Below are 25,694 nucleotides of genomic sequence, written 5' to 3' on the forward strand. Positions count from 1 at the left end.
ATTTCTTTTTTTGGATTTTAATGTGATGGAGGTCAATAAAACGAAAATACCCAAAGTGATTCACTCAAGTGTTTACTATTTGCATGTTTCCTATCACATTTAATTTTAATGCTGATATACATTTGGTAATATTAGATATTTCTCAAATTTGTATCTAAGTTCTTTTTCTCTTCTAAGCTAGCAAAATTTATGTCACGTTTCCCATATGTTTTCTGCTCATTTATTTTTACATTTCTTTTCTCATGCCCAACTTTACTCTTGTTGCTCTGAAAAAACCTGAAATTTTCAGGGGCAAATCGCATGCATAAGGCAAATATAAGCCATAGCCTGAAGTTCACATCGGCGACAACAACAAAAGCCCATACAAACCAAACCTCTTCAACGGCTGATTGCATAAGGGCGATTCGAACCGCTCAGAAAAAGAAAAAGCGTCTGCGAGATAAAAACGCGTCGACTGACGCGCAGCCGCTTCAATTGATCACGCGTCGTTGTCCAAGTCTAAGCCGAAATACTAGCTTGGTCATCGGCCCAAACAGTTGAACTTGAAGTTTACAACAAGATATAATCGTTTTAAGACATAAGAAGACCTGTGTTGATTCCAAAACAGATTTAATCAATTAAAGTTGCGCTTAAGCCACGTTAAAACGACAAAATGCGAATAATTGTAAGTGATGGATTTCAATTTTAGAAGAAACAAGTGTTGTTAGGAAGTGATTATAAAAAATGAAAAAGCCATAACAAAATAATAAACTGCAAATAGTATTAATATTTAATTTCCAATTGATATAAAACTGCGTAAAAATCTACAAATATTAGTTTTGCAAATTAATAAAGTTATTGCTTTAAAAGATTTATAGTACATCAAGAACACCGTTCAATCCATTAAAATTAATATTTAGTAGTAGGGTAATATATTTTGACATCTGATTTAGTTTTCATTTCCATTATTTAAATTGCAGCCTACACCTTTATTACTTTTACTGGGAGTTTGTTTCCTCATCAACCTTGATGAAACTGCTGCTGGAAAAGTTAAATTACTAGCCTTTAAGGGACCTCATGCCGGCTTTGTGGGTCTCAAGGTTCGCACTCCCAAGCTTCTGGGCCTAAAAAGCGGATTGGTGGGTGGAGCAGCTGGATTTGGACTCGGTGCGGCTGTGGGCGCTAAGTTGGGCGCTGGATTAGCTGGATTAGGAAGCCATGTTGGGGGTCTGGGTGGCGGTCTTGGAGGAGGATATGGCGGAGGATTCGGCGGAGGATACGGCGGAGGATACGGTGGAGGTTACGGTGGAGGATATGGCGGTGGATACGGAAGGAGCAGCGGCTATGAACACCATGAGTACCACGAAAGCCATCACAGTGAAGGATCCAGTTACGGTGGTGGAGGTGGCCAGTGGAAAAAATAGGGTACAGTAATGTTATTAGTGATTATTCATGTCCTAGCCATTAGAATCAAAAATGACTGTTATTTAGAAATAATTAATTTGTCCATTTACGTAGGAAATAAACAAGTGTTTATAAACCGTTCGCAATTGTGTTTTCTTTGTCTAACTACTCTTTGTGGCACAATACAATAGCACTTCAAAAGAGTTCAAGCCTCTTCTAAGACTTTTGTGTACATCTTACATTTTGGCGCCATCTAATGAAAATTTTTCGAGACTGGCAACAAGAAATTGAATCACAGATGGCGACACCGGTGGCAATGGTGAATCCTATTTATATTGATTTTAAAATATTTGCAAAGCACTAAAGGATACATTTGCAACCATTTAAAGTCACGCCCGTCTGACTGAAATATGTGACTATAGCATTATAACAATATATCTTTCTTAATGTTGACTACAAAACGATCTGATTTGGTATACACTACAGATTTTTAAAAATAAATAATTACCTTTTTGTTATGATCGAAATTGTGCGACTTTATCAAATAATTACAATAGGAACAGTCGGAAAATAAATTGATTATAATCAAAACTTAGTTGTTATACCCGTTACTCGTAGAGTAAAAGGGTATACTAGATTTGAGGAAAAGTATGTAACAGGCAGAAGGAAGCGTTTCCGACCATATAAAGTATATATATTCTGGATCAGGATCAATAGCCGAGTCGATCTGGCCATGTCCGTCTGTCCGTCCGTCTGTCTGTCTGTCCGTATGAACGTTGAGATCTCAGGAACTACAAAAGCTAGATAGTTGAGATTCGGCATACAGACTCCAGAGACATAGACGCAGCGCAAGTTTGTCGATTGCCACGCTCACTCTAACGCCCACAAACCGCCCAAAACTGCCACGCCCACACTTTTAAAAAATGTTTTGATATTTTTTCATTTTTGTATTAGTCTTGTTAATTTTTATCGATTTGCCAAAAAACTTTTGGCCACGCCCACTCTAACGCCAGATCGACTCAGCTATTTATCCTGATCAAGAATATCGACACTTTATATGGCCGGAAAAGCTTTCTTATGCCTGTTAGATACTTTTCAACGAATCTAGTATACTCTTTTACTCTGCGAGTACCGGGTATAAAGAATGGCAATAGAAAAAGAAAACAAAAGACATTAGCACAATTATGTAATAATAAATAATTAATTATATTTAATTAATGGTCTAATTGTAATTGTATATTTTTTTATAAAGAGCAAAGAAAACCCTTAAATAATAATACCACTTGTGTAAAAATGATGCTTAAGATTTGCAATATGCGTAAAAATGTCTCCAATAAGGAAATGTAAATGTTTTTAGTCAAAAGAGAAATACAAAATTATATCAGAATACCCAAAAACTCTAAAACCCAGCGATTTAGACAATTCGAACTTGTAGAACCAATGGATGTCGATGACGCTTTTGATGAGCCCATGGATATTGAAAATTAGTCACACAACTGCAATGTAAGCAATTCCAATTGAATGCACAGTCTCGTCATCATGTGGAAATTCCTGTGTTCGTAGAGATTGTGTTGCATTATTAATATTATTGCATTATTGCCGCATTTCGCACTTATAATTGTACGACTTTTTATATTTTTTTTGCCTCTTTAGAAGCTTGAGTTTCAACACAATATTGTTATAGGTGTGTTTTTTTTCGAGGTGTAGAACTTTAAGTAGGCATTACTGTTAAAGATGGCGACCGATTTAACAGCTGTAAAGTGATTTATTATCATTTTGGTCTTGCAATTCACATGCATAGACTCACGCCTAAACAACGCTTGCAAAAAGTGAATTTTATTGCGAAAATAATGGTTTTATGCGGAAGATGTATAGCGAACTACGTCTATTTTATAGTTTAGCGATTAAATGCACTCCTGGTTGAATAGCGACGTCAACAAACAATGTGTATGTCTAAACACCGTTACATCCAGAAAAACTGACTGCTTTGCGTGCGCTTAACGGTCTGGTGAAATCATTGGACCGTACTTCTTTAAAAATGATGTTGGCCAGAAAGTTACAGTCAATGGTGATCGGAGGAACTATAGTTCAAAGTCCACCTACCCCTAAACAAGGAAAAGAGACCCTGGAATAAAGAAAGACTCGCCCTTTATTTAGGACAAATCACCATAAAAATAAGAACATTTTTCTTAACCCAAGAAAATTTAAAGTAACTTAAATTATGCAAAATTTATGGGGTTCATTTTTTTTAAGTTTAAGGAAAACAAGACGGCGAAACATGTTACAGAGCTAATTAAAAACAAGAGAGAACGCTATAGTCGAGTTCCCCGACTATCTGATACACGTTACTTAGCTAGTGAAAGTGCGAAGGAGAGTTTTCAACACTGACAGTTTTTGGCGGTTTGTGGGCGTTAGAGTGGGCGTGGCAAAAAGTTTTTTGGCAAATCGATAGAAATTTACAAAACTAATACCAAAATGAAAAAATATCAAAACATTTTGCAAAAGTGTGGGCGTGGCAGCTTTGGGCGGTTTGCGGGCGTTAGAGTGGGCGTGGCAAAAAGTTTTTTGGCAAATCGATAGAAATTTACAAGACTAATACAAAAATGAAAAAATATCAAAACATTTTTCAAAATTGTGGGCGTGGCAGTTTTGGACGGTTTGTGGGCGTTAGAGTGGGCGTGGCAACATGAATCGACAAACTTGCGCTGCGTCTATGTCTCTGGAGTCTGTATGCCTAATCTCAACTTTCTAGCTTTTGTAGTTCCTGAGATCACAGCGTTCATACGGACGGACAGACAGACGGACGGACAGACGGACATGGCCAGATCGACTCGGCTATTGATCCTGATCGGAAACGCTTGCTTCTGCCTGTTACATACATACTTTTCAACGAATCTAGTATACCCTTTTACTCTACGAGTAACGGGTATAAATATGTACGTTTGGTGACCGCCTAATTTGGCGCTTTGGACCTGTGAAATGGCCTCCCAGATCTTCTGGATTAACCCAGCTAGACTACTTTCTGTGGACGTCCAGATTGGACTACATCCGAGGCAGCCGTGGCGGTCAACCAAAGAACAGTTTATTCTTCACCAGTTTAAGCAGTACAGTTAAATAAAACAGTTTTTAAAGGTTTATTAATTTCATTTATAAATAATTTTAAAATTTTTGATATTCCATGTTATGCAAAAAAGATAAAATTGGCTTGCATTTTTTTAATAAAGAAAAAGGAATGGGAATAATTGTAATAGCATCGACATTCAAGTTTAGTAATACGATAATAAGATGATTTCCCAATACTTGCCACTTCCGGCTCGTTCCGTATGCGTAGTGTCAACAAAGACTCAAATCTCTGTTACCCTTCTATAATTCGAATGGCTTCGTTTTGAGCCTCTTACAGACTTTTGTGTAAATTTTACATGTTGGCACCATCTAACGAAAATTTTTGGAGACTGCCAACAATAGAGGAAACGAAACCAATAATTGAAACATAGATGGCGCCACCGATTACTATATTTTGGATCATTGAGGGTTTAGTGTTCGTTATAGTGAATCCTATTTTTGTTGATATTTAGATGTTTGCAACGCAGTAAATTATATATCAATGTACCTTTCTCGATTTTGATTACAAAACGTTCTGATTCGGTATACACAAAAGATTTTGTTAATAAACAAATAGCGTTTTATTATGATTAAAATCAGGCGACCACAACATATAGTATAACTACTTTTTTAGAATACATAAATACTGCAAGTGTATAAAAACTCCAAATAGAGGATTCTTTCTTATTCAAAGTAATAAAATAAATAAATAGGAACAGAGGAATGTTTTTCTCCAATTGTAAATTGTAGGAAGATAAGTCGTCCTTTTTGGGTCCTGTAAGCACTATAACTTATAATGTTAGCTTAAACATTGTTTTTCATGATGTTTTCGTAGTGTAGTGGTTATCACGTGTGCTTCACACGCACAAGGTCCCCGGTTCGAACCCGGGCGAAAACAGATCCCCTTTTATTAAATTTATTTTTACATTTTTAAAGGTGAATTTTTGGGAAAAAGGCGGTACCATACATAAATATTATAATACCCTTAAGTAATAATTTGAAGACGATGCTTCAGAAAAGCCCCTATATTGTGATGAGCTATTGGGGTTGAAATCCGTAGATATTGTTCTGTCGTTTTAACCATTTTTTTTCTTAGCTAAAATTTTTTTTTAATTTCGCAGAAAAAATTTGTGAAAAAAAATGATTAAATGTGGTTGAACGACAAAAATAATATAGCTGGGCTCAACCGGGATTTGAACCCGGGACCTCTCGCACCCAAAGCGAGAATCATACCCCTAGACCATTGAGCCTCATGCATAGTACGCGCCTGTTAGCCTCTTTCGAACTGAGCAGAGCAAAGCAATTTTATGAATGCAATTTGAGGTGAATGGAAATACACCATCTGGCTCTAGAGACAAATACAAATACTTTCGCTGATGTAACAACCTTAAATATATATTTAGTAAACATAGAACAATACTTCTAGCGCCTTCTAAAGATACCACCGCCTAAGCCTCCATAGCCACCGCCAAACGAACTGGCAGAGCTAAATGAGGAGGCAGAGGCAAAGTTCTGGTAGCCTCCGAAACCGCCGCCATAACCTCCTCCAAATCCACCTAGACCTAGACCGCCCTTCCATCCGTGTTTGATGGGAATAACCACTGGTTGCGGGACTGGGACTGGAATTGGTTGAGGAATAGCCACGGGAACTGGAACAGGCTGGGCCACTGGGATCGGTTGGGCAACTGGATATGGAACAAAGTTGTTGTAGACAGGGGCGTAACCTCGTCCGAACTTTCCACCAAAACCATGGGAGTGTGCAAGCCCCAAGCAAAGCAGTAGGGTCAGACCCAAAATCGTTATCTGCGAAAGGAAAATCATGTCATCTAAAGTGAATGTATCGATGATACACACTCACCTTGTTTTGCCTCATGTTCTCTATTGGATCTAAGCGTTGCCAAGTTTGGAACTGCTGTATTTATAGCAATGTCCAGCACTTCCTTTTCATGCGTAGTTCAAAGAACTAGAAAAAACTTGATTAATAACCAGTTTATCGAACCTATCAATTTTTTTTGTGCCAAAACTTAGACGCAGCAACTAACAGCAAAGTATAAGAAACCGTGTGAAAAACATTGAAGTCGGTTAAGTTTAGATGGGTTGAAGGTCGCCTATTGGTCGTGTTCCGGAGTAATGTGGGCGTATATTTTTAGAACATTGCTATAAAAACAGAAACAATCGGTGGCTAAGCAAGTCAGTCACATTTAAGACAAACTAGAAACATGGTCAAGATTAGCTGTTCGGTGAGTAGCGGCTTATTATACAGAACATCAAAAATTATCTAATGGATAATTTTCCCTTTGATTAGCTGGTAGTGCTCCTTTCGCTTTGCGCTTGTTCATACGCTCAATATGAATATCCGCAGCAGCGGCCTTCGCCCGAAACTGGAGCTCAGCCTACTGGAGGCCAAGTAGACAATCGCATTCTTGGAAATCTCCTCGGTGGAGGAGGAGGACTCCTTGGAGGAGGCGGTGGCGGTGGAGTACTATTCGGCAATTTGTTAGGCGGCCTTTTGGGTGGCAATCGTCCGCAACCCCAGCCCTACCCAGTGCCAGTTCCCGCATATGGGGGCGGATTCGGCGGTGGATACCCAATTGGAGGAGGCGGATATACGGGCGGTCTTCCTGGTGGTTATCCAGGTGGCTTTGGCGGAGGCTTCGGTGGCGGCTATGGCAATCCATACGGTGGATATTATGGCTAAGATTACAGTTTTTGTACATTCCAAAGTATTATTTGATATATAAGTTGTTGACATTGAGTATTAAATTTAAATTCACGAAAAAAACACAAGCCGGGCATGTTATTATTTTGACTGCCTATTGAACACAAGGGGATGTAGCTCAGATGGTAGAGCGCTCGCTTAGCATGTGAGAGGTACGGGGATCGATGCCCCGCATCTCCAACTCATAGTTTATTTTTTCGCTATTGAATGGTATATTTTCTTTTTCTAAATTAAAGTGGTTTTGCTTGTTTATTTGCAATCGTATTTTTGTTGTATTTACTCGTTTGCCCAGCGATATAAAGTAAAATGCGTAGTTAGGACCCCTGCGGACAAGCGGCTCAATGGTCTAGGGGTATGATTCTCGCTTTGGGTGCGAGAGGTCCCGGGTTCAAATCCCGGTTGAGCCCGTCTGAATTTATTTTTAAGTTAATTAATTATAATTTATACAGAAAGAGCAATTTTTTTTTAACATATAAAAACATAATTGATAAAAAAAAAATTTAATTACCGACTGGAGATGCGGGGCATCGATCCCCGTACCTCTCACATGCTAAGCGAGCGCTCTACCATCTGAGCTACATCCCCATTGCTGAAATTGTGTCTAAATGCCTAAATAGGCAGAGTTGCTGTTCCTAATGGACACTTCATTTGATGATGCCCACATAACTTGTTTCTTGGTCGTGATATCTGGTTTTAGCCTTGAGTACTTGAAAATAGATAAGAATTGAGCAATGCGGGCTCTTTGAAGCAAAGTTATGCATTTAATTTCCGTTTCCGGTCAGTGAAAGTTGTTTGAAAGAAAGCACAAACACCTGTCAATTGAGTCTGGAAGGACAGCTCCCACTTGCTTTTTCTTGTTGTCCTAGAACAAACATAAATAAACTTCAGGAGAAATGCATATGAAGAAGCTGAGAATTGGACAGGAGTCAAGCAACGGTTGAATATGTGGAAAAGCAGATTCCGGTGGTCAGATCCCTTCACTATCTGCACTTTCACACTTCTGTTTATTCAACTGTCCCTTGGTTGTTTGCTCTGCCACGCCCTTGGGCATGGGCAAGTTCTATTATTATTTTCGCAAGTTATATAAAAATAATAACAGGAGCGGACACGGAGCTGACCAGGGACCAATGGATGGCCATCCATTATGCTGCCGGGCATTTATTTGCCAAACAATTGAATCTCTCCCCAGCTCCTTGGGCAGCTTGCAACCACTTCATCAGCCATCCTCGTCTGCAGCTATCTTATGGTTTATGATGGAATCAAAACAAATGCCGGAGCATCGGAGCTCAGCTTGGCTCGTCCGGAACCTCGAGCTCATCCTTCAGCTGGTGAGGATGATGATGATGAGTTTGTTTATGCAGATTGCTTGTGGAGTTTTTCCTTTGGCGTTAATGGATAAATGGACGTGTGAGTGTGTGCGTGGGTAACCCTTTTTGACGATTTTTCCGGGGAGCTGCGCCACTTTCGCAATCTAGTTGATAATGTAAACAAAATGATTTCAATTGCACAGATGAACGGCTTTCATTTAAATTTATTGATACCAAGCAATGGGAACAGTTAAATTTAAGGTTTTTGTAATTAAATAGTTAAATACCCTTCTCTTATAGTTCACTATTGTTAAGCACTAAAATAATTAAGTTTGTAGGATATTTGAGTTTTAATGTCTGAGTTGAGGCGATATGTTGTGTTTTTTGTGCGCAAACCATTTTTTGGATTCGAAAACTTAATTTTATCTCTTTTCACTTAACTTTTTTTGACACACACATTTCAATTAATATTGAATTTTTCTTTTACTCTGTCTGCTCTGTTTACTTGGGCGACCGCTTCCTCAGGCTACTTGTTTTTCCCATTCATCCCAGCTGAGGTAGGGGTATTGGAAACGGTCCTGGCCGTTGTCCAGGTCCTGCTCCTGGTCCAGAATATACACCTGCGGTGGCCGTTCCCGTACCAACGGATGAAGGCGGTGGCATACCAGTTGCTGGTGGAGGAAAAGGCGGAGCTGGTCTTATTGCCGATGTCCCACTGAGATACCCATATCCAATGGGATTTCCAGCCGATGCAGAATTTTGATCACTCTGATAGATATAGACATTGCTGTTTCCCTGAGCCTGCTGCTGATTCAGAGGCATGGTGTAAAACCCAGCGGGTGTAGCGTAGTAACCTGGTTGTGGACCAATAGCCGCCGGGTTGCAGCCATATACGGGGCAATTGTAATAACCAGATATGGGATAAGCGGGGCCGGCGAAAATAGGGTCCGGATTGTGATAGGCCATCCAACGGTTACGCCAGCGCCGAAACAAGGTTCCCAGAAAGAAAAACGATCGTCCGTCGATGGGTTCTGGTCCTAACTGATCTGGGTCTCCATCCTCATCCACGTCCATTTCGGTTTTCTGAGATCCGTTGCTATTGACCAGGATCAGCAAAAATACTATCTGGAGCACACACATTTTCCCAACTGCATCTACTGAAAACTCTAGGTGAACTGCTTGCGTCGGATCTCAACTCCAACTCATGGGGTCCCACGAAGACAGGCTGCCTAATGGGCCTTGTAATGAATATTCAAGAGCTGAAACTTCGTCAGAGCGAACAAACCGTGAATTTTTATTAATACAATAGCTTTCAAGGCTGCCCAGTTACCCACGAAAAGCTGTTCAAGTACTTGAATGCATTTATTTCTTAAATTAAACAGATATCAGTATTTGAATGAAAATAATTTGAAACGATTAATTTGTTTAGGCATTATTTCTTGCTGATGTAACATATAACCTAAAAATGGAAACATTTATATGAAAACAAAAAATTTTTGTTTTACAAAACTAAAACTAGAGCAAATAAACTAAATAAATTGTAATAAAACTCTATACCACTAAGTCTTCAAACATACGCTCCAAAAAAGATGTTGCCGCCCACATCGGGGATGTAGCTCAGATGGTAGAGCGCTCGCTTAGCATGTGAGAGGTACGGGGATCGATGCCCCGCATCTCCAGAAGGAATATTTTTGTATGTTGGCGGAATTATTCGAAACTTATGTACATATGTATATATGTATGTTAAAGAACATTTAAATATAACAACAATTTTAAATCGCAGTAGCAGTGTTTTTTTTTAAGTATACACATTTTATCCTTTCCCACGTAAGTACTCGCAAACGGCACGTACGAGCAATCTTTCATTATTAAATGTTAAGAAAAACTTGGAAGTTTTTGACTTTTGCTGCTTGATTTTATTTTTCCGCATTACAAGCTTTTTGTGTAGGGCAACAACAACGTTTTAAGTTATGAGTTCTGCGTGCCAGGTGTACTAACATTGTAGGCAGTTTAAGATAATGCGACGCATAAACACCCTGTAATACTGTGCCGCTCTGGACTCACTACTCATTGAATCTGGAAAAACACCAACTTGTAAGCCATGCATACCCCCAACTTTCAGCAGGAGGCCTGCGAATAAAGTGTGCAAAAAACAGGTGACAACAATCAGTAAGAGGTAAAAAAGGAGGTGGCGCACGTCCGTGTCTGGAAAAACAAAAACAATAACCACCAAAGGCTGTGAAAATTTACGCGCTCATGAAAATTTCGCACGTTTTTACGGACCATGAGCTTCATACACCCCGACCAAATATCCTTCGAAAATTTGAGTTATGGCTGCATAGATTAGCTTGGCAACTATTTGATTTCTCCAACCCGAAATTCATTTAATTAAAAAAATACGCAAAGTCAACAAAAAAACTACAAACGAAATTAGAGTCTAGGGAAACTTTCCACAAACTTTGTTGCCATCAAAACAATAAAAACCACAATCCTCGGCCGGGCTTTGCCTTTGTTATCAAAGCTCGAAGCTCGAAAAGGACAATAGAGTGTCCTTTTTTACGACAATGCCAAATCCGGCGGAACCACATAAATTATGTTAATGCCTTAGCTATGTACACGCCCACTGTGTGCGACTTCGGCCGCACTGACCGTCCAGGATAATCAGAAAAATACACAGCACACATCGTCCTGGACGAGGGACATTTGCTTAGTGGTTTTGTGCGATAGTTTCTGGGCTGTCCTGACCATTGAGAAAATTGCTGACAATTGCTAAAAATCTCTGGTGACGATGAGGCTTGGATCAGCTTTTTTGGGGTGGGCGTTAGAGCATTGCGAATGATATATGTTTGAACACATGTTGTTGGGGGCCAGAAACTGAGCTTATACGGTCTGGGCAAATATTGGGGGATATTTAAGTGGAGATGGCCAAACTTTGAGATCATCAAAAGGGAATCGTTCACCTAACTTTTGTATCCGATAAGTGAAATCCCGCAGCAGACACCCAGATATTAGTTCTCGGGGGGAAATTAGAAAAGGACATTGCTGTATCCGATTTACAAGCAGAAAGGACGCTAAAAATGAAATTTATAAATATAATATAGCATTGTTCGGCTTGTCAGAAGTTTGTTTTCCCTTCATTGTTACATAATTATATGGCCCGGAGTTATCGGTGGGCTTGAGTGGACTTGTGTATAAAAAAGCAAGATAAGCCAGAGGCGAATGCATGTAAATAAATTGAAACAAATAAGCTGGCTGCCGACTGCCGGCTAATTGCAGGGAGTCCCTTTTATCGAAAAAAGCGGGTGAAATTGAAAAGCCGTTCGTTCCATTTGCAAGGCAAATATACGAGGCCCCGGATCTCCGGTCTTTTTTTCCACCTTGCGGTGGACAACCTCGCAACATGCTGTCGAACATTTCCGCCGGACGGCTTCCGTTATGCAACGCCACTGCAAGGACAACAACAGGTGGATGTCGAGAAGGATGTGCGAGGTGGTGGTGATTCTGAGTGCGTGGCCACTGTTTACGCCGACCAAACTTTTTGTCAGCTGTCATCGAGGCAGACGTGCAAAAGAAAAACCAGGGCTTTCCCTTTATTCTGATTCCAAAAGACTGACAGCTGCAACGTACTGCGCTGAATACCCTGCAGTAAAAAAAAACACCCACAACGCAACTCGCGTTTGAGAAGGCCCCGGCGAGATTCGAACTCACGATCTCCTGTTTACTAGACAGGCGCTTTAACCAACTAAGCCACGGCGCCATGCAATTTAAGACTGACAAATTTCACATAATCTCCTCGCCCAATTTTAATTTTAAATAAGGTAGCCTAAATTATATGCTCTTCAATTAGAAGATCTTAAAGGGGAATTCAATGAAGTCCACGTATCAAAAGAAAGCACAATTTATGTGAACTTCTTTTCGTGCTTTTAGATTGGGAAGAACCATTCTAAAATTTTTGGTTTGTTTTTTATCTTCTGATGCTTACATTTTGCAGCAAGGGTACGTACGTATCGTACAAGCATTTGGGAGTCCCACCGAGATTATTCACAATATCTAAAGGGGAAAAACAAATGCATATAGCTTTGTATTATAGAATGATTAACAGACAAGAGAAAAGTCACCTATCTTTGGGAACTTTTTCGACAAAAGACATCGGACTATAAAAGCGACCGTCGGGAATATGCATCCACTCAAACTACAAAATATAGCTCAAGCAGAGAGACGAAATCGAGAATTCATTTCAAATGGAGTGCCAAGCTACAGGAAACTCAAAAACCGGAGAGGCAACCGCCCAGTGCGGATTGAGGGTCGGGGATGATCTTGCCAGTGCTCGGGCCGGAGTATTCGCCTCCACTTCAAGCGCTGGTGGTCCAGTCACCAAGGGAGTTTATGGAGCGGTCAACGCGTAAGTCCACTTTATGCCTAAAACAAATGTTTTTTAATTAGTTCCCTAAAGGTTGTTTAGAACGCCAATATAAATATAATACTGTTGTAATCTTTTTTTCCCTGATCCCACAGCAATGGCCATGCTCTATCGCTGCAGCATGGCCACATCGAGGGCATGGGCAGCACAACCACTGCCGCAGCCCAAGCCAATCTCTTCCAGAGCAACAACGCCGCCTTGAATGCCACTGCTTTCCACAGTCATAGTCGATCACATGATCAGTTTGGTGGTGGATTCAATTTGCAAACTGGAGCGGGTCACCAGGCGGCAGTGGGGGTCACTAGGGTGCCGCAGTTCGGTATGACCGCCGTCCATGCTTCTGGCACTGCAAACCTGTATACCTCTCCAAGTGGAAACCTCAACCTCAACGCCACCGGAAGTGCCCATCACCACTTGAGGGGACCGATGCGGGGAAAGTCCGATTTCGGCACCGGAGTTAACTTGAGATATAATTTTTGATTTTTATCAGTATTATCTATAATGCTAAATGTAGTCAGGAAATGTGAAATGTAAAAGCTTGAATAAAGAATCTTATTTATATCCTTTTTCTACTTAGTAACACGCAAAATCATTCAACTGCCCAACCTCCTGTCAAAGTGCCCATCGATTTCCCATATTTCATTGAGCGAAATTTACACAATAACCGAACCACTTGGGAAATCCTTTGGGGTTCGAAGACCCATCTACAGACAGAGGTAGACCATGAGAAACAAATTTTTGACTAGTCAGCTTTTTGGCCAATGTGTTTTTTTTTCCAGCAATGTGTGCAAGCACCGCAACCGCTAAGTGCCATAAAAATAATTCAAAATAAATTGCTTTACATAAAAATTTGGTTTCGGCCGAGAAGCGCGCCCAACTGTTTTATAAGGTGTATAATTTGGCCATAATAATGCGCATCATGGCAGCATCCATCGCGGGGTTGGTTATTAATTCTCGGTCGACGCGTCGTCGAGGCCGAGACATAAATAACGCGTTTTATGCGTGAATATACTTTGCATTTTTCGCAGACACGGCGGAGTCCTAGTTAAGCCGTAAAAATTACACCAGCCAGCCAAGAAGCCCTGACTTTTGACTTCCGCGAAGGACCAAGGCAAGTCATGTCAGCTGGCCTAATCCCCAGGTAGATATCCGCCTTGATTGGCCGCAATGAAAGATGCCAAGTCAATACTTTTGATACTCCCAAGGGCCCAGTGGGGCTCGTGGGCGGTGAGTGGGATAAACGCTGACTTGTAATGTCATGTAATTAGGGTCATAATCGGCTTGCCACTTGAGGTTTTATCCCGCAGCCCAAAACGACTTTGTTATGCAAATCTTTCCGTTGGATAAGCAAAGATTTCCTAGGGAAATAGGAAAATTCAAATTGCCAAAACTTTAAGTCATCTTCAATTTTGATGTTTTTTGGGTAACCTAAACATTTGGTTTTCTTTTGATTTTAAGTTTATACACTAATACTTACAATAGTATTCGGAAAGAGTCCACTCACCATCGCAACCTTTTGTAATAGTGGAATATCAATAAAGCGCCTTCGTTGACAACCGTTTCCTGGTAGCCAAAAATAAACTATATCCGTATCTGGAGTTTGCATATTTTGAGAAGCAACATTTTTTAAAATGGATTTCACGTACTGCGAGTTCCCCAGCACCGTTTCCATTGATACCTTCAAGGCCTATTTCAATCTCACCGATGTCAAGTTGCCCAAAGTCGGCGATAAATCAGTCGACACCATCCAGATCCCCAGCGAAGACCAGGAGGGCCAGACCAATCAAGCGAAAAGTCTGCGACATCTTGTACTCGATGCCATCGTCGAGAATTGGAGTGGTGAGCATTTGACTATAAACTTGACAGGAGAACTCCGAAATGGGCAACTCGATTTTTAAACCTTTAAAGACCAACAGCTTTAAGATTGGTTTTTTATAGATGCAGATATATGTTTGATTTTGTGTGTGTTAAATATTATTTTTGTATTTCCTATGAGCTAGTGCTTGGATAAGTTTACCCAGAAAGTAGCCAGTCTAACAGTCCTTGCAGAGCTGATAAGATCCAAACATTGCTCATCCGCAGAGTTGCCGCTGTACCGGCAGCTGGGACGTCGCGAGGACCGCAACTACCTCCTTAGCCATCTGGACACGCAGCTGCCACTGCAGCTGCTCAGCGCCCACATCCACGAGGACTTCTTCTGGCAGCGCTGCTTCGGCCAGCGCTGGAGGAGCGCCTCACTTCAGGTGCGGGGCAGGGAGCGGCCCTGGATCAACATCTACATGGAGCGACATGTGCAGGAGTTTATTGAAAACATGCCGACGTGTGATTACGAGCAGGAGGGCAACGTTCAGGTCGTCCTGGACATCTGTGCGGCGTACATAAATCAGTTGGATATAAGTTTCCTTCAGCCCGCCCCGCCCACAACAAATGCGAATGGTGAGTCACGAATGGGAAGTACCCTGGGATTACTTAGAACTGGGATGCTATTTGGTTCCATGGCATTTATACTTACAGCATTAATCATTGATTTGTCTCAACATTCTTAAAGTTTATTTGAGAGTATGTATCAAATATCCGAGGGTATGAATACTTCGTTGTTTCCCACCCATCTACAGATCACATTCCGCTTGATTACCTACTGAGCAATCTGCCGGATTTACGCCAACTGCGACTGAGTTACAGCACCAAGACGGTGGGTTGCAATTACCAAATGGGCTGCAACCAACTGACTGTCAGGGACACTCTACACTTGACCAAGGGACTCAGTCAGTGCCACGAGTTGCGGAAGTTCTGGTGAGGACCGCCTTCCCCGTAAAAATCCCTCCTGCAATTTGTTTGAGTTTCAGCCTGCACAACACGAAGTTAATGCCATATCAGTTACGATTCCTGGCTCACAGTTTGGATAAAGGATGTCACCATCTGACCGAGATGTCCTTGCTGCACTGTGCAGTAGGCGATGCGGGAATTCGCTGCTTCTTGGAGACGTGTGGCAAGGAGTCCTTTGGCACTCTTACCGTCCTCGACCTGACCAACAACAAGATCAGTAAGTATATAAACAATTTGCATTTCATTCAATAAAATATTTCTCTTCCAGCTGAGGAAGGGGCTTACATTCTTAGTCGCACCCTGCGGCACGTTCCACTCAAGAAACTGGTGCTTCGTCTAAATCCCATCCAAAGTGACGGAGCGGCGGCCATCTTCAACACCCTTCAGGTCATGCCCATCAAGGAGCTGGACCTGGGAACTTGTGGTATTACAGAAACGATAACCAAACTGTTCATGATGCTGATTTGCCAACACACAACCCTGCTGGAAATAGATCTGTCGAATAATTCTTTGGGAGAGGACTTCGGCAAGCACTTGATCAAGATAATTGGCTGCAACAAGGTTCTTGAGAGGTTGGACCTTCGGAATACAGGTCTATCGCTAGATATGCGCAGGAAATTTCAAGATTTCATGATCAAAAATGTGGATCGTAAGAAGCACGAGGCCTTTAAGCAGAAGCAACGAGATAAGTTTAAGGCCATGATGCAGCTATAAATACTATAAGATATCAGTCGAATGTCTATATGAAAGATAATCTTGTGGCATTACATTTTAAATATGATTTCTGGCATATGACCGCCACGGCTGGCTCGGATGTAGTCCAATCTGGACGTCCAATTTGCAATGACTTTTTCCAACATTTGGCCGTATATCGGCAATAACACGGCGAATGTTGTCTTCCAAATGGTTTAGCGTTTGTGGCTTATCCGCATAGACCAATGACTTTACATAGCCCACAAAAAGTAGTCTAGCGGTGTTAAATCACAAGATCTTGGAGGCTTATGAAAAATCGGAACAACAGCAATCTCGTTTTGGGCCCATTCGACGAATCTACGCCTTGCTTGATGATCGTTTGGTTTCAATTCTTGCACGAGTTGGATTTTGTAAGCACGCATGACGAATTGCCAAACCAAACTGAGAATAAATCACTTGACAGCTGTTAAATCGGTCGCCATCTTGAACAGTAATGCCAACTTAAAGTTCTATACCTCTAAAAAAAACACCCGTTATATAAATGGGTATTAAAAATAAAATAGAAATCAAAAATAAATTCCAACTGTTTCCGCCCGGGATTGAACCGGGGGCCTTCCGCGTGTTAGGCGGATGTGATAACCACTACACCACGGAAACTCAGATGACGAATGATTTCCTCCTAAACAATTTAAGATAAGGTAGAGAATTATATCAGATATAATAAGAGCACAAACTTTTAAAAGTAAATATAGGAAATAATTTAAAAAGAGAACACTTATATAGTGGCTTGCCTCCAACCTTCTCTCCTCCCGAAGGTATTGCAACAACTTAAGCGGCAAACCGTGAATCCGCCTACCTCGAAGCTTTCAAGACGACTTTCATTAACCCTCGGCCTTGTTGACTTAAGCCAACAAAAACAATGGTAACCCCATCAAGATTGCCAAGGACCCAACTCTCTGAACCCATCTGTCCTTTTCTAATGGCCTGGCCAGCAGCAACGACAAGAACAACAACCAACTAAGTGGAAACACTTGAAAATGAGTAGGAAAAAAGGTTAAAAGTTGTTGAGAAAATAAATAAAAAGAAAACTCAGTTTGATGCTATTTTAGTGGGTGTTGTTATTTGGCCTGCTCTTGTTTTTGCGAGCTAGTTTGTTGTTTGTTCGGTTGCTCTTGTTGGCACGCAAAGTGTAAAAATTGCTTGTGCTTTTGTTAATGGCATTTTAAGTGCGGTTTGGTTAAGGATTTAAAGGTGTGAAAAGGGGTTAAGGCTTTATAGAAGAACTTGCCATTAAAAAGATGATTACCCAATAGCTCGGAGGTAAAAGGTGACACTTAAAAATTGTGGTAACATAACTTCAAAACAATTCTAATTAATCGAGTATTCTACCTTTCTATTTTCTAACATATCCAACCCCGTATTTCAACCTGCACCTTTGTTTTCAATTTTCGTGCTTGTTTATGCTGTTGTTGCTATTTTTCAATTAAAACCAAATTGTACTTTTGTCTCGTGCAACTTATTCTTTTTCTCATTTTGTTTATTTAGGACCTTGTTTTGTTTATCTGCGCAAGTAAAAAACAACACAGAAGAGCAATTCAGACTGTGCGGCAGGATACATCCATCTACCATGCATATATGATAATTGCGTTTTAAAGTTTGATATGTGGATAAAGTTTTTTGGCTAAAATGTCCAGGCCACCAATGTCGCCTGTGTTTCGCCAGCATATTTAGCAGCTCATAAATCTTCAATGGATTCAGTCCAGTGATTTATAACCAGCCAAAAACTTGAGCCAGCCAAACAATAAAAAGTCTCTTGGAAGAGAATAGGTTGTGGGATGAAAAAAGAAGTGGGCTTTAAGAAAAAAAGATTTCCAAAAAAGCATCTGGACTTGAATTAAAGCTACTTCAATATAAACTAATGTACCATTAAAATTTGATTTAATTTTGGTTTAAGGACTTTGCTAAAGCAACATACATCATTTAGTTAATCTTAAATCACCGTGAAAATACATATCTCTGACGCATGCAAATGTCCAATTTAAATCTTATTATTTCTTTTTCTTTCTAATCCCTTAAATTGGCCCCTGCCAACATCAATTAGTTTTTCCCCTAATTGTCATATTTTTCTTCTCCGTTTTAGCCCTCTGTCCAGTTAATTGCATTTGGTGTGGGCGCCGGGAGTGGCTATTTGTACCATAGCATGCCCCGAAAACTTTGGACAGCTATCATCATTATTTATGATATTCCTTTCCATTTTTTCTCTATTTTTTGTGTTTGGCCCAAGGCAAGGGGTTAAATGTACCAAATGGGCATGCAAAACTTTTCAAATTAAATTAAAAGCATGCCGAAAGCGCCGGAGACAAAACAAATTTTGATGAGTCAGCTGCTGTGCTACGAAAAATAATAAGAGCCAACTGCAGTGTTTAAAAGTCAATAAATCAGCGATCCAGTGATGAGGGTAAGTTGCCGTACAATCGCTTCAACTCTAATTAAATAAAAATAAAATGGGTATCTGATGAAACAAAAAACCAACTGGAGATGCGGGGCATCGATCCCCGTACCTCTCACATGCTAAGCGAGCGCTCTACCATCTGAGCTACATCCCCTCGATGATTTCTGCCGTTTTCGAGGGCTTGAAAAGAAAAACTTGGCAATTAAATAGTTTTATGGTGTTTAACCCTGTAAATGCTAATATAATTATATTTATTAAAAAGGTTTTCAAATCTGTTCGAATGGGTTAAATATTATCGAACCAAATTATGCATGGCATGCAGCTCCTGTAAAGAAAACGAGTGGAGCTGGTTGACCCCGATTTTAATGATATGAATTCACTTAATATGCATGTCGAAAATGTATCTTTGGATGTGCAAAGCAGACGTAAATTCATCATTGCTTAAAGCTTAAGAAGCCAAAAATTTAACCTGTTATCATAGGCGGCTCAATGGTCTAGGGGTATGATTCTCGCTTTGGGTGCGAGAGGTCCCGGGTTCAAATCCCGGTTGAGCCCAGTTTCACATTTTTGCTCTCTTTTTCTTTCGCAAGGATTCTAGGGAGAAAATATAGGCCGCGATGAAGGGGGAGTAAGAGTAAACAATAATCATTTTATACATGCTGTGACAATGTGACTTTATTGCCAATACAATAGATAAAAATTCAATTCAGGATTGTTTCACCCCAGCCAACATCGGAGCCTGACGTTTTTATGATTATTTCACTCCTTTATATGTGTTTTCTGTTTGGTTTACTAGATGACAAATTTGCATATCCCTCGAGTCTCGTGTGTTTGTTGTCCCCGCATATGACAGTCCTGGGAATTGCCCGATACTAAGTCGCAATCTCAATGCCAATCGCATGATGTGCGAATTGCCACAAGGACTCTCGTCCTGCTCGTTGCTTTTGCCATTTGCCATTCTCCATTCTCCAAACAATAAAGAATAATCTCTTCGGGCTCTGGAGTCTTGTAGCAGAAGTTTGCCTAAGCATTCGAATGTGCCACGTTTTATTGCTTGTAATTTGCATGCAAGTTGGCATTGACTAAGTTTTTTCCTTTTATCGCCGACTTTAAGACGCTCAAATGGAGCGTGCAGCTATGGATGAATTGCCGCAAGGAGTTGAGGAATGCTAAGTACAAAGTTTGATCGGCAGGGATGATTCAACCTAAGCGGTGCTATATACAAATGTGTATCTGAATAAATGCATTGTTTTATTTTACCGATAAAACTATAGTTACTCGATATACCTCCGTTTTATGTCAAGATTAAATTTTGTACTTGAAAGCATTTCTCCTAAGATCCATTCAGTGATTTCTGTTTCGCACTTGTGGATGGTCCCTTTTTTCTTTTACGAGTAACCTGACTTGCTGTCACTGCGTATTAATCAGCAAACCTTTTCGCCTTAACCATTTGGCCGGACAATATTTGCCAATCAATTGCCACAAACACAAATTGTCCATTTTCCTGTGGCCCGTGGCCCGTCGTCTGTCGTCGGAGCGGAAGGAATTTTAAAATTCAAATATAAAATAAAATGCCCAATTGAAAGCGGCTACAATGAGTTCGGATCCGTTGACAGTGGCAGTCAGTCAGCGTCCGCAGTGTCCACGATTTCACACCCACAATGGAACCCCAAGATGATGATGGCAGCAGATGGTAGTCGGACGGGGGATTTTTGTATATCGGAAGACCGCAGCAAATAATATTGAAAATCCGTAGACAATTGTGTGCACACCAAGGGAGACAAAATGCCGGAATGCCGGAATGCCGAAATGCCGGTCGAAACCCGCACTTGAGGTCGCTGACTAAATGGGCAAATGAAAACGAAAATGAAAATGAAAATCAACTGAGTTGGAATGATGAGAGGTTCGGTTTTATTGCGACTGGGTCTTTATTAAAAAACTTTCACCCACACCCCGTGCATAAAAGTGCCAATTAAATGCAAGAATCTGTCCAGCTTTGGTTTCGAATTTTTCCCATGAAATCCTAGACCTGAAAACCCACCCACAGACTTTAACTCATTAGCACAAATCATTGCTGAAGCATGCTGGCGCATATATCATGGCCTAAAATGGAAAAAAGTGGCTCAAAATATATGCAGGCCTCGCAAATTATGAGCATTATCATCAGGAATCAGGAGTCGGTGGTCAGGGCGCTGAAGTCGGCCAAAACCGTAATCCACTGTGGAAATGTACAAATGATTTGCCAGCAAATTGCAACAGCTTTGGTCCTCGGCCTGGTCATTCCTGCTAAGTGGACAAATCTACCACAAATACGAAAATCACCCTCATTATGGCCAAAAGCGTAAAATTTCTTTTTCCCGCCCATCTTTTTTATGTGTGTGTGTGTGTGTTTTGTTATCGCAATGTCGACAAGACCACTGGCCATGTTAAGAGACAACAGTGGACTCCAGTCCCTGACTACTCCTCAATCCCCAGTCCCCAATCATCCCGGGCAACCAAAAAAAAGCGACAATGTCCACGAGTCGAGGCAATGGAACCGGACCGCTGTCAGCGGGACTGACACTAAAGTGGTTTAGGGCGATAAGATGCCCGTGGCTAGCTGACTGCTCCCATCTCCTGCTGCTCAATCTTCTGCCACTGGATCCCCACTTCTCTGGCCGTCTGCGGAACTCTGAGTTTGGGGGTAAGCTACGGATCTGGACAAGGATTCCGCCGCGCTGTTCCATATGAAAAGTTCGAAGGGAATGGACGGGGAGCAGACGAGTTCAAATATTTCGTTTTGCATACAAAAAGTACTTTTTCCCTGAAGTGTCTGAGGTATGCAGTTATATCTTTCAAGGAATCGCAGCTATTATTTCAATATTATATATATAAAATATTTTTAAAAGAAGTGTTTCCAAACTTTTTGTAAGTAAGCACATGTTTTCCAAGTACGACCACTTGAAAACACAAAACTCATTTCGAATAACTCCTCGCACGCACTTCCCATCCACAACCCCCGAAGTTTTCCCACTTAATGACAACTGTAAATTACTTATTGGGAAAACTGCTTGAGCAAGCAGAAATCAATCGATTTCCCTTAGTAGCTATCCTAAAATCCAATTGCTAGACCGGCTCAATCCGCTTCCTACTCCACCATCCTCCACCAAGCCCCGAAATCCGAAATCCGAATAGAAATTATATGCAAGGCATTGTGGCCAGGACTCTCGTGGTCCTTTGCATTTTTCCATTTATTACAACTAAGTAGACACAACAACACGAGGTGGACAAGTGGGTGGGGTGGGTGTCTTAAGGACTCGGATTGGGACTCGCACTCGGATTTGCTCTTTCCGCTCCTCCTGGCCTTTTTTATTTGGCTCGTCTTCGGGTAGTTTCTGCGGCTAAATGGTTTGAGCGATAAATAATGTCCGTTTGTACTTTTAAACGACTTCCTTTCATTTGTTTTTTTTTCCTCCCTCCTTCGGAGACCCGACTACTGTTGTTCAAATTGTTTCAACGCCAATACATAATAGCTGCCACGCCCCCCACACCGCGCCCACGCCCAAGCAGGATGGGCAGGAAAACAAGCCGTCAAAGATAGCAATCTTCGATTTTACTTCGGTTTTCTTTTTGGCTTCGATTTTTTTATACAGGGGTTTCATTTACTACTTGTTCTTGCTGTTGCGGCTGTGCGATTGATGTTGGTCTGGATAAGGCCGTATAAAACGAAAATGCGACAGGACTCGCCTTATAGTGACTACACTGAAATTAAAACAAGTTTCTCAAATATATCGGGTTATATGCGTATTTTTAAAGTGAATAAGACTGCTTTCATTGTTTTAAACAACCTTATAAGAAATATGTTTCTATTAAGAATTGTTACGCCTTTTTTAAGGGAATTTTTCTGCATGCCTCTTTGATTTCTGAACTTTGTGTGCACCTCTATTGGATTCTTGCTGTTGGGCGCCATATAAATCGTTTTATTTCCAAAGCGGTATTATTGAGGATTGGATGACGCCTGTAGGAAGTGATTGTTGTAGCCCCACGTTGTTGCTATGTCGCGCTTGAGGTTCCAGCGAAGATAAATGGCTCACTTAGCCATTCGCACGGTGGGACAACAAAAACAGCTCAAAAAGAAAAAATCGAAAAGGTACTAGAAAGGGAACATCATCATCATCGTGATAGGTGTGTGCGGTTTAACGCTTCAGGATTGCGTGAAAGGCAGAGGAACGTGCCTGGTATAGCAGGACTTGACAGTTGACTCGGGGGAGCCTAAGACTGACAAATAAAGGTGACTTTACCGGGGGATTTTCATCGCTGCCTGTTGTTGCTTAGCGGGGAAAACTGATGGTGGCGGATTAGCCAGGAAAAGTGTGGAGCCTGAGGAAGGTTGCCAAATTAAGCAGGGGGAAACTCAAAACGGGCTGCGGTTTAAAGATGATTTACTGGACATATACTGATAGAAGTCTATATATATTTTATTTAAAGTTATATATAATTTCTTAAATAATGTTATTTTATAAAGTATATAATATATAGTAGGCAGTATTCCTGTGTAATATAACCAGTTTACCGATTCTGTAGCACTCTTAAATATCAATTAGATGAGAAAATACCATCTTTCCAACTCAATTAGGCCAAACATGGTTCCACTTGCACGGCTTTCAGCGCTGAGAAAGGATCGCCCTTTCAACCTGAAAGCAAAACATAGCTCATCCTTCGCCTCGACCAGGATTGTGCATACACAGACACATAAATCAAACAATAAGTACTCTTTATTATTATTATTTGCACTTTTTGCATACACGAGCACACGGTATTTGCTTAAGCAGCTCCGGCCACAGCCACCAACAAATATATAATGGAGCATACTTCAACTTGGCTTATTGAATAAGTCAGCAGTGAGCAGTCGACAGACGCCACCTCGGGAAACTTCAATAACAACACTCCCCAGCACTCCAAAACTTTCGAGCGACGCCCCGTCGTTTCGAAAGTGCCACGCCCCCTCGCACTCAGCGAGACAGCCATCCTACCATCCTACTATCCCACCATCCTCTGTAGAGGAAATCTCCAACCGAAACAACATAATTTGCATAAAATTGACGTTAAAGGTTACCAAACAGCCGCAGTAGCAACAGCAGCTACAAACATTTACTTAGGCATCTCCCGGAATTCTTGCTTTTCCCGTGTTACTCTTTTTTTCGTTTTGTGGGTGCCCAGAGTGCTCATATTAATAACCTTAAATCAATTCAATTATGCAGGGACCAAGGAAAAACACGCGTTAAATTAATTTTCCCTTTATTTGCCGCAAAAGTATGCGAAAAGTGCAGAAAAGGGTTGAACAAATTTCCCACAAATTACATGCGTGTAAAAACGCGCGCGTGTTTTCCCTCGTCATTTTTTTTTTTTGGCATTTTTAGCCGCCGCTGTGTGAGTCACTCATAAACGCATTATGTTGGGGATGTTACAAGGTACTATATATCCCTGGTGAAGGAACTGAAACTGATATATTATATATTCGGCACCAAACTCGATTTCCATTATAATTACATCTTTGGTCGTCTCTCCTTAAGCATTTAAACTAATTAATTAGCAAATTTGCAGGCGTTAAAATGTTCGCCGACAGCAAAAGGAAACATACATAAATCTTGTCGCACACCAGGACATCAACCCACATGCCTACACATGCCACCCAGAAATGCCCACGGGGCGTATGTTTTTGTGTGTGTCGAAGGGTAGCAGATTGTTCATACGCCGTGTGGGCTGGCCCAACATTTCCGTTGATGCCAGGCAATTTAAGCGGGGAGACGCCAGCTAATGAGAACGAGATGTAGAGCAGACGGAACATACGGGAACTTGCGTTAGGATGTAAATGGCCTAGTGGACTTAGAAGCCTTTGATTTAAAATTAAGTTAAGCCAAATTCGGCTTAACCGTAATATGAACTGCTGTTATTATGGGCTTCAAGCGTATCCCCCAGATAAATATTTATTGCTTACACAGTACTTTTCCGCCCAAACAAAAATTATATTCTGGTACATCAAATTCTGCTAATTTATTTAACTAACCTCTGACCCTAGACCAACCCGAAACAAATCCCGAACCCGCAGCTAATTTCATCTGAAGTCAAGCGTGTAAAAGCGATTACCAAAATGGACTTTGCTGGTTGAAACAGCTTTCTGGCCAGCAACAAAGCGATAAGCGGGTATAAAAATAAAGGACAAAATAATAAACTCACTGACCACGGACCAAAAGTGTTTCGGTTTGCGCAAGAGTGAAAGGAAATGCGATGATAACGCGCTGATAGCACGCAAAAGGGTCCATCCGCTGACTGTACAAAGATACAGATAGAGAAACAGGGCATCAACAGTTCCTGGACTCCCAAGGGTCCCATTGCAGCCAATTAGGGGCGGTCAGGATCCTTTGCCTCCATGCAAATGTGTGGTCCTTGTGCGTGAACAGATTATCAAATTAGCGTAAATGTTATTGGCCTCTTTGGGAATCGGATCGCTGACACTTCAGGCCCAACAAAGGCACACATGAGGCAATGGGGAAATTTTCAATTTCCTGTCAAATTCTGGTTAGTCGCTACCAAAAGGCGATGGAAAACCCCAAAAGCCTCGCCCGAGACACGATAAAACGCAAATCCTTTACATGACTTAGGCGTCCTGGTCTCAACCTTGCCGGTTGTCAGCCATAAAAATAAAAAGCTCATACATTTTATTTGTGGACCAACATATGAAAAACAATTTTATAGAATGCTGAGGGAGGATGGAGTGCCTTAAAGCCAGAGGCTATCAAGTGGCCCACAACT

The 25,694-nt window shown here is 41.1% G+C and overlaps 6 protein-coding genes and 10 non-coding genes across 16 annotated transcripts; 9 read left to right on the top strand and 7 right to left on the bottom strand.

Annotated features, from left to right (window-relative positions):
* The first annotated feature begins 586 nt into the window (after positions 1 to 586).
* LOC120454145 (glycine-rich cell wall structural protein) lies at positions 587 to 1,403 on the top strand. Its single transcript, XM_039639202.1, has 2 exons — positions 587 to 664; positions 960 to 1,403. The coding sequence occupies exons 1-2, from the start codon at positions 653 to 655 to the stop codon at positions 1,401 to 1,403; spliced, it is 456 nt and encodes a 151-aa protein (XP_039495136.1). The 5' UTR covers positions 587 to 652.
* Positions 1,404 to 5,310: 3,907 nt separating this feature from the next.
* Positions 5,311 to 5,383, top strand: Trnav-cac. The gene has a single exon. It is a non-coding gene; the product is annotated as a tRNA-Val (tRNA).
* A 280-nt stretch (positions 5,384 to 5,663) lies between these two features.
* On the bottom strand, positions 5,664 to 5,735 carry Trnap-ugg. Its single transcript has one exon. It is a non-coding gene; the product is annotated as a tRNA-Pro (tRNA).
* A 172-nt stretch (positions 5,736 to 5,907) lies between these two features.
* On the bottom strand, positions 5,908 to 6,358 carry LOC120454359 (protein FAM98B). The gene is made up of 2 exons (XM_039639580.1): positions 6,344 to 6,358; positions 5,908 to 6,288 (listed from the first exon to the last, which is right to left on the bottom strand). Exons 1-2 carry the CDS (start codon positions 6,356 to 6,358, stop codon positions 5,908 to 5,910), a joined length of 396 nt encoding a protein of 131 aa, XP_039495514.1.
* A 346-nt stretch (positions 6,359 to 6,704) lies between these two features.
* Positions 6,705 to 7,183, top strand: LOC120454033 (acanthoscurrin-1). Its single transcript, XM_039639027.1, has 2 exons — positions 6,705 to 6,725; positions 6,791 to 7,183. The coding sequence occupies exons 1-2, from the start codon at positions 6,705 to 6,707 to the stop codon at positions 7,181 to 7,183; spliced, it is 414 nt and encodes a 137-aa protein (XP_039494961.1).
* A 128-nt stretch (positions 7,184 to 7,311) lies between these two features.
* On the top strand, positions 7,312 to 7,384 carry Trnaa-agc. The gene has a single exon. It is a non-coding gene; the product is annotated as a tRNA-Ala (tRNA).
* Positions 7,385 to 7,539: 155 nt separating this feature from the next.
* On the top strand, positions 7,540 to 7,611 carry Trnap-ugg. Its single transcript has one exon. It is a non-coding gene; the product is annotated as a tRNA-Pro (tRNA).
* A 105-nt stretch (positions 7,612 to 7,716) lies between these two features.
* Positions 7,717 to 7,789, bottom strand: Trnaa-agc. The gene has a single exon. It is a non-coding gene; the product is annotated as a tRNA-Ala (tRNA).
* Positions 7,790 to 9,023: 1,234 nt separating this feature from the next.
* LOC120453994 lies at positions 9,024 to 9,651 on the bottom strand. The gene has a single exon (XM_039638951.1). It carries the CDS (start codon positions 9,649 to 9,651, stop codon positions 9,055 to 9,057), a length of 597 nt encoding a protein of 198 aa, XP_039494885.1. The 3' UTR covers positions 9,024 to 9,054.
* A 466-nt stretch (positions 9,652 to 10,117) lies between these two features.
* On the top strand, positions 10,118 to 10,190 carry Trnaa-agc. Its single transcript has one exon. It is a non-coding gene; the product is annotated as a tRNA-Ala (tRNA).
* A 2,004-nt stretch (positions 10,191 to 12,194) lies between these two features.
* On the bottom strand, positions 12,195 to 12,268 carry Trnat-agu. The gene has a single exon. It is a non-coding gene; the product is annotated as a tRNA-Thr (tRNA).
* A 457-nt stretch (positions 12,269 to 12,725) lies between these two features.
* LOC120452859 (attacin-A) lies at positions 12,726 to 13,411 on the top strand. Its single transcript, XM_039637303.1, has 2 exons — positions 12,726 to 12,913; positions 13,027 to 13,411. The coding sequence occupies exons 1-2, from the start codon at positions 12,753 to 12,755 to the stop codon at positions 13,409 to 13,411; spliced, it is 546 nt and encodes a 181-aa protein (XP_039493237.1). The 5' UTR covers positions 12,726 to 12,752.
* A 1,151-nt stretch (positions 13,412 to 14,562) lies between these two features.
* Positions 14,563 to 16,471, top strand: LOC120454039. Its single transcript, XM_039639031.1, has 5 exons — positions 14,563 to 14,770; positions 15,014 to 15,367; positions 15,547 to 15,724; positions 15,778 to 15,974; positions 16,026 to 16,471. The coding sequence occupies exons 1-5, from the start codon at positions 14,563 to 14,565 to the stop codon at positions 16,469 to 16,471; spliced, it is 1,383 nt and encodes a 460-aa protein (XP_039494965.1).
* Positions 16,472 to 17,034: 563 nt separating this feature from the next.
* Positions 17,035 to 17,107, bottom strand: Trnav-aac. The gene has a single exon. It is a non-coding gene; the product is annotated as a tRNA-Val (tRNA).
* A 1,876-nt stretch (positions 17,108 to 18,983) lies between these two features.
* On the bottom strand, positions 18,984 to 19,056 carry Trnaa-agc. Its single transcript has one exon. It is a non-coding gene; the product is annotated as a tRNA-Ala (tRNA).
* A 329-nt stretch (positions 19,057 to 19,385) lies between these two features.
* Positions 19,386 to 19,457, top strand: Trnap-ugg. Its single transcript has one exon. It is a non-coding gene; the product is annotated as a tRNA-Pro (tRNA).
* Positions 19,458 to 25,694: the final 6,237 nt, after the last annotated feature.

The sequence above is a fragment of the Drosophila santomea genome, chromosome 3R, assembly GCF_016746245.2.
Source record: "Drosophila santomea strain STO CAGO 1482 chromosome 3R, Prin_Dsan_1.1, whole genome shotgun sequence".
In the NCBI taxonomy this organism is placed as follows: domain Eukaryota; kingdom Metazoa; phylum Arthropoda; class Insecta; order Diptera; family Drosophilidae; genus Drosophila; species Drosophila santomea.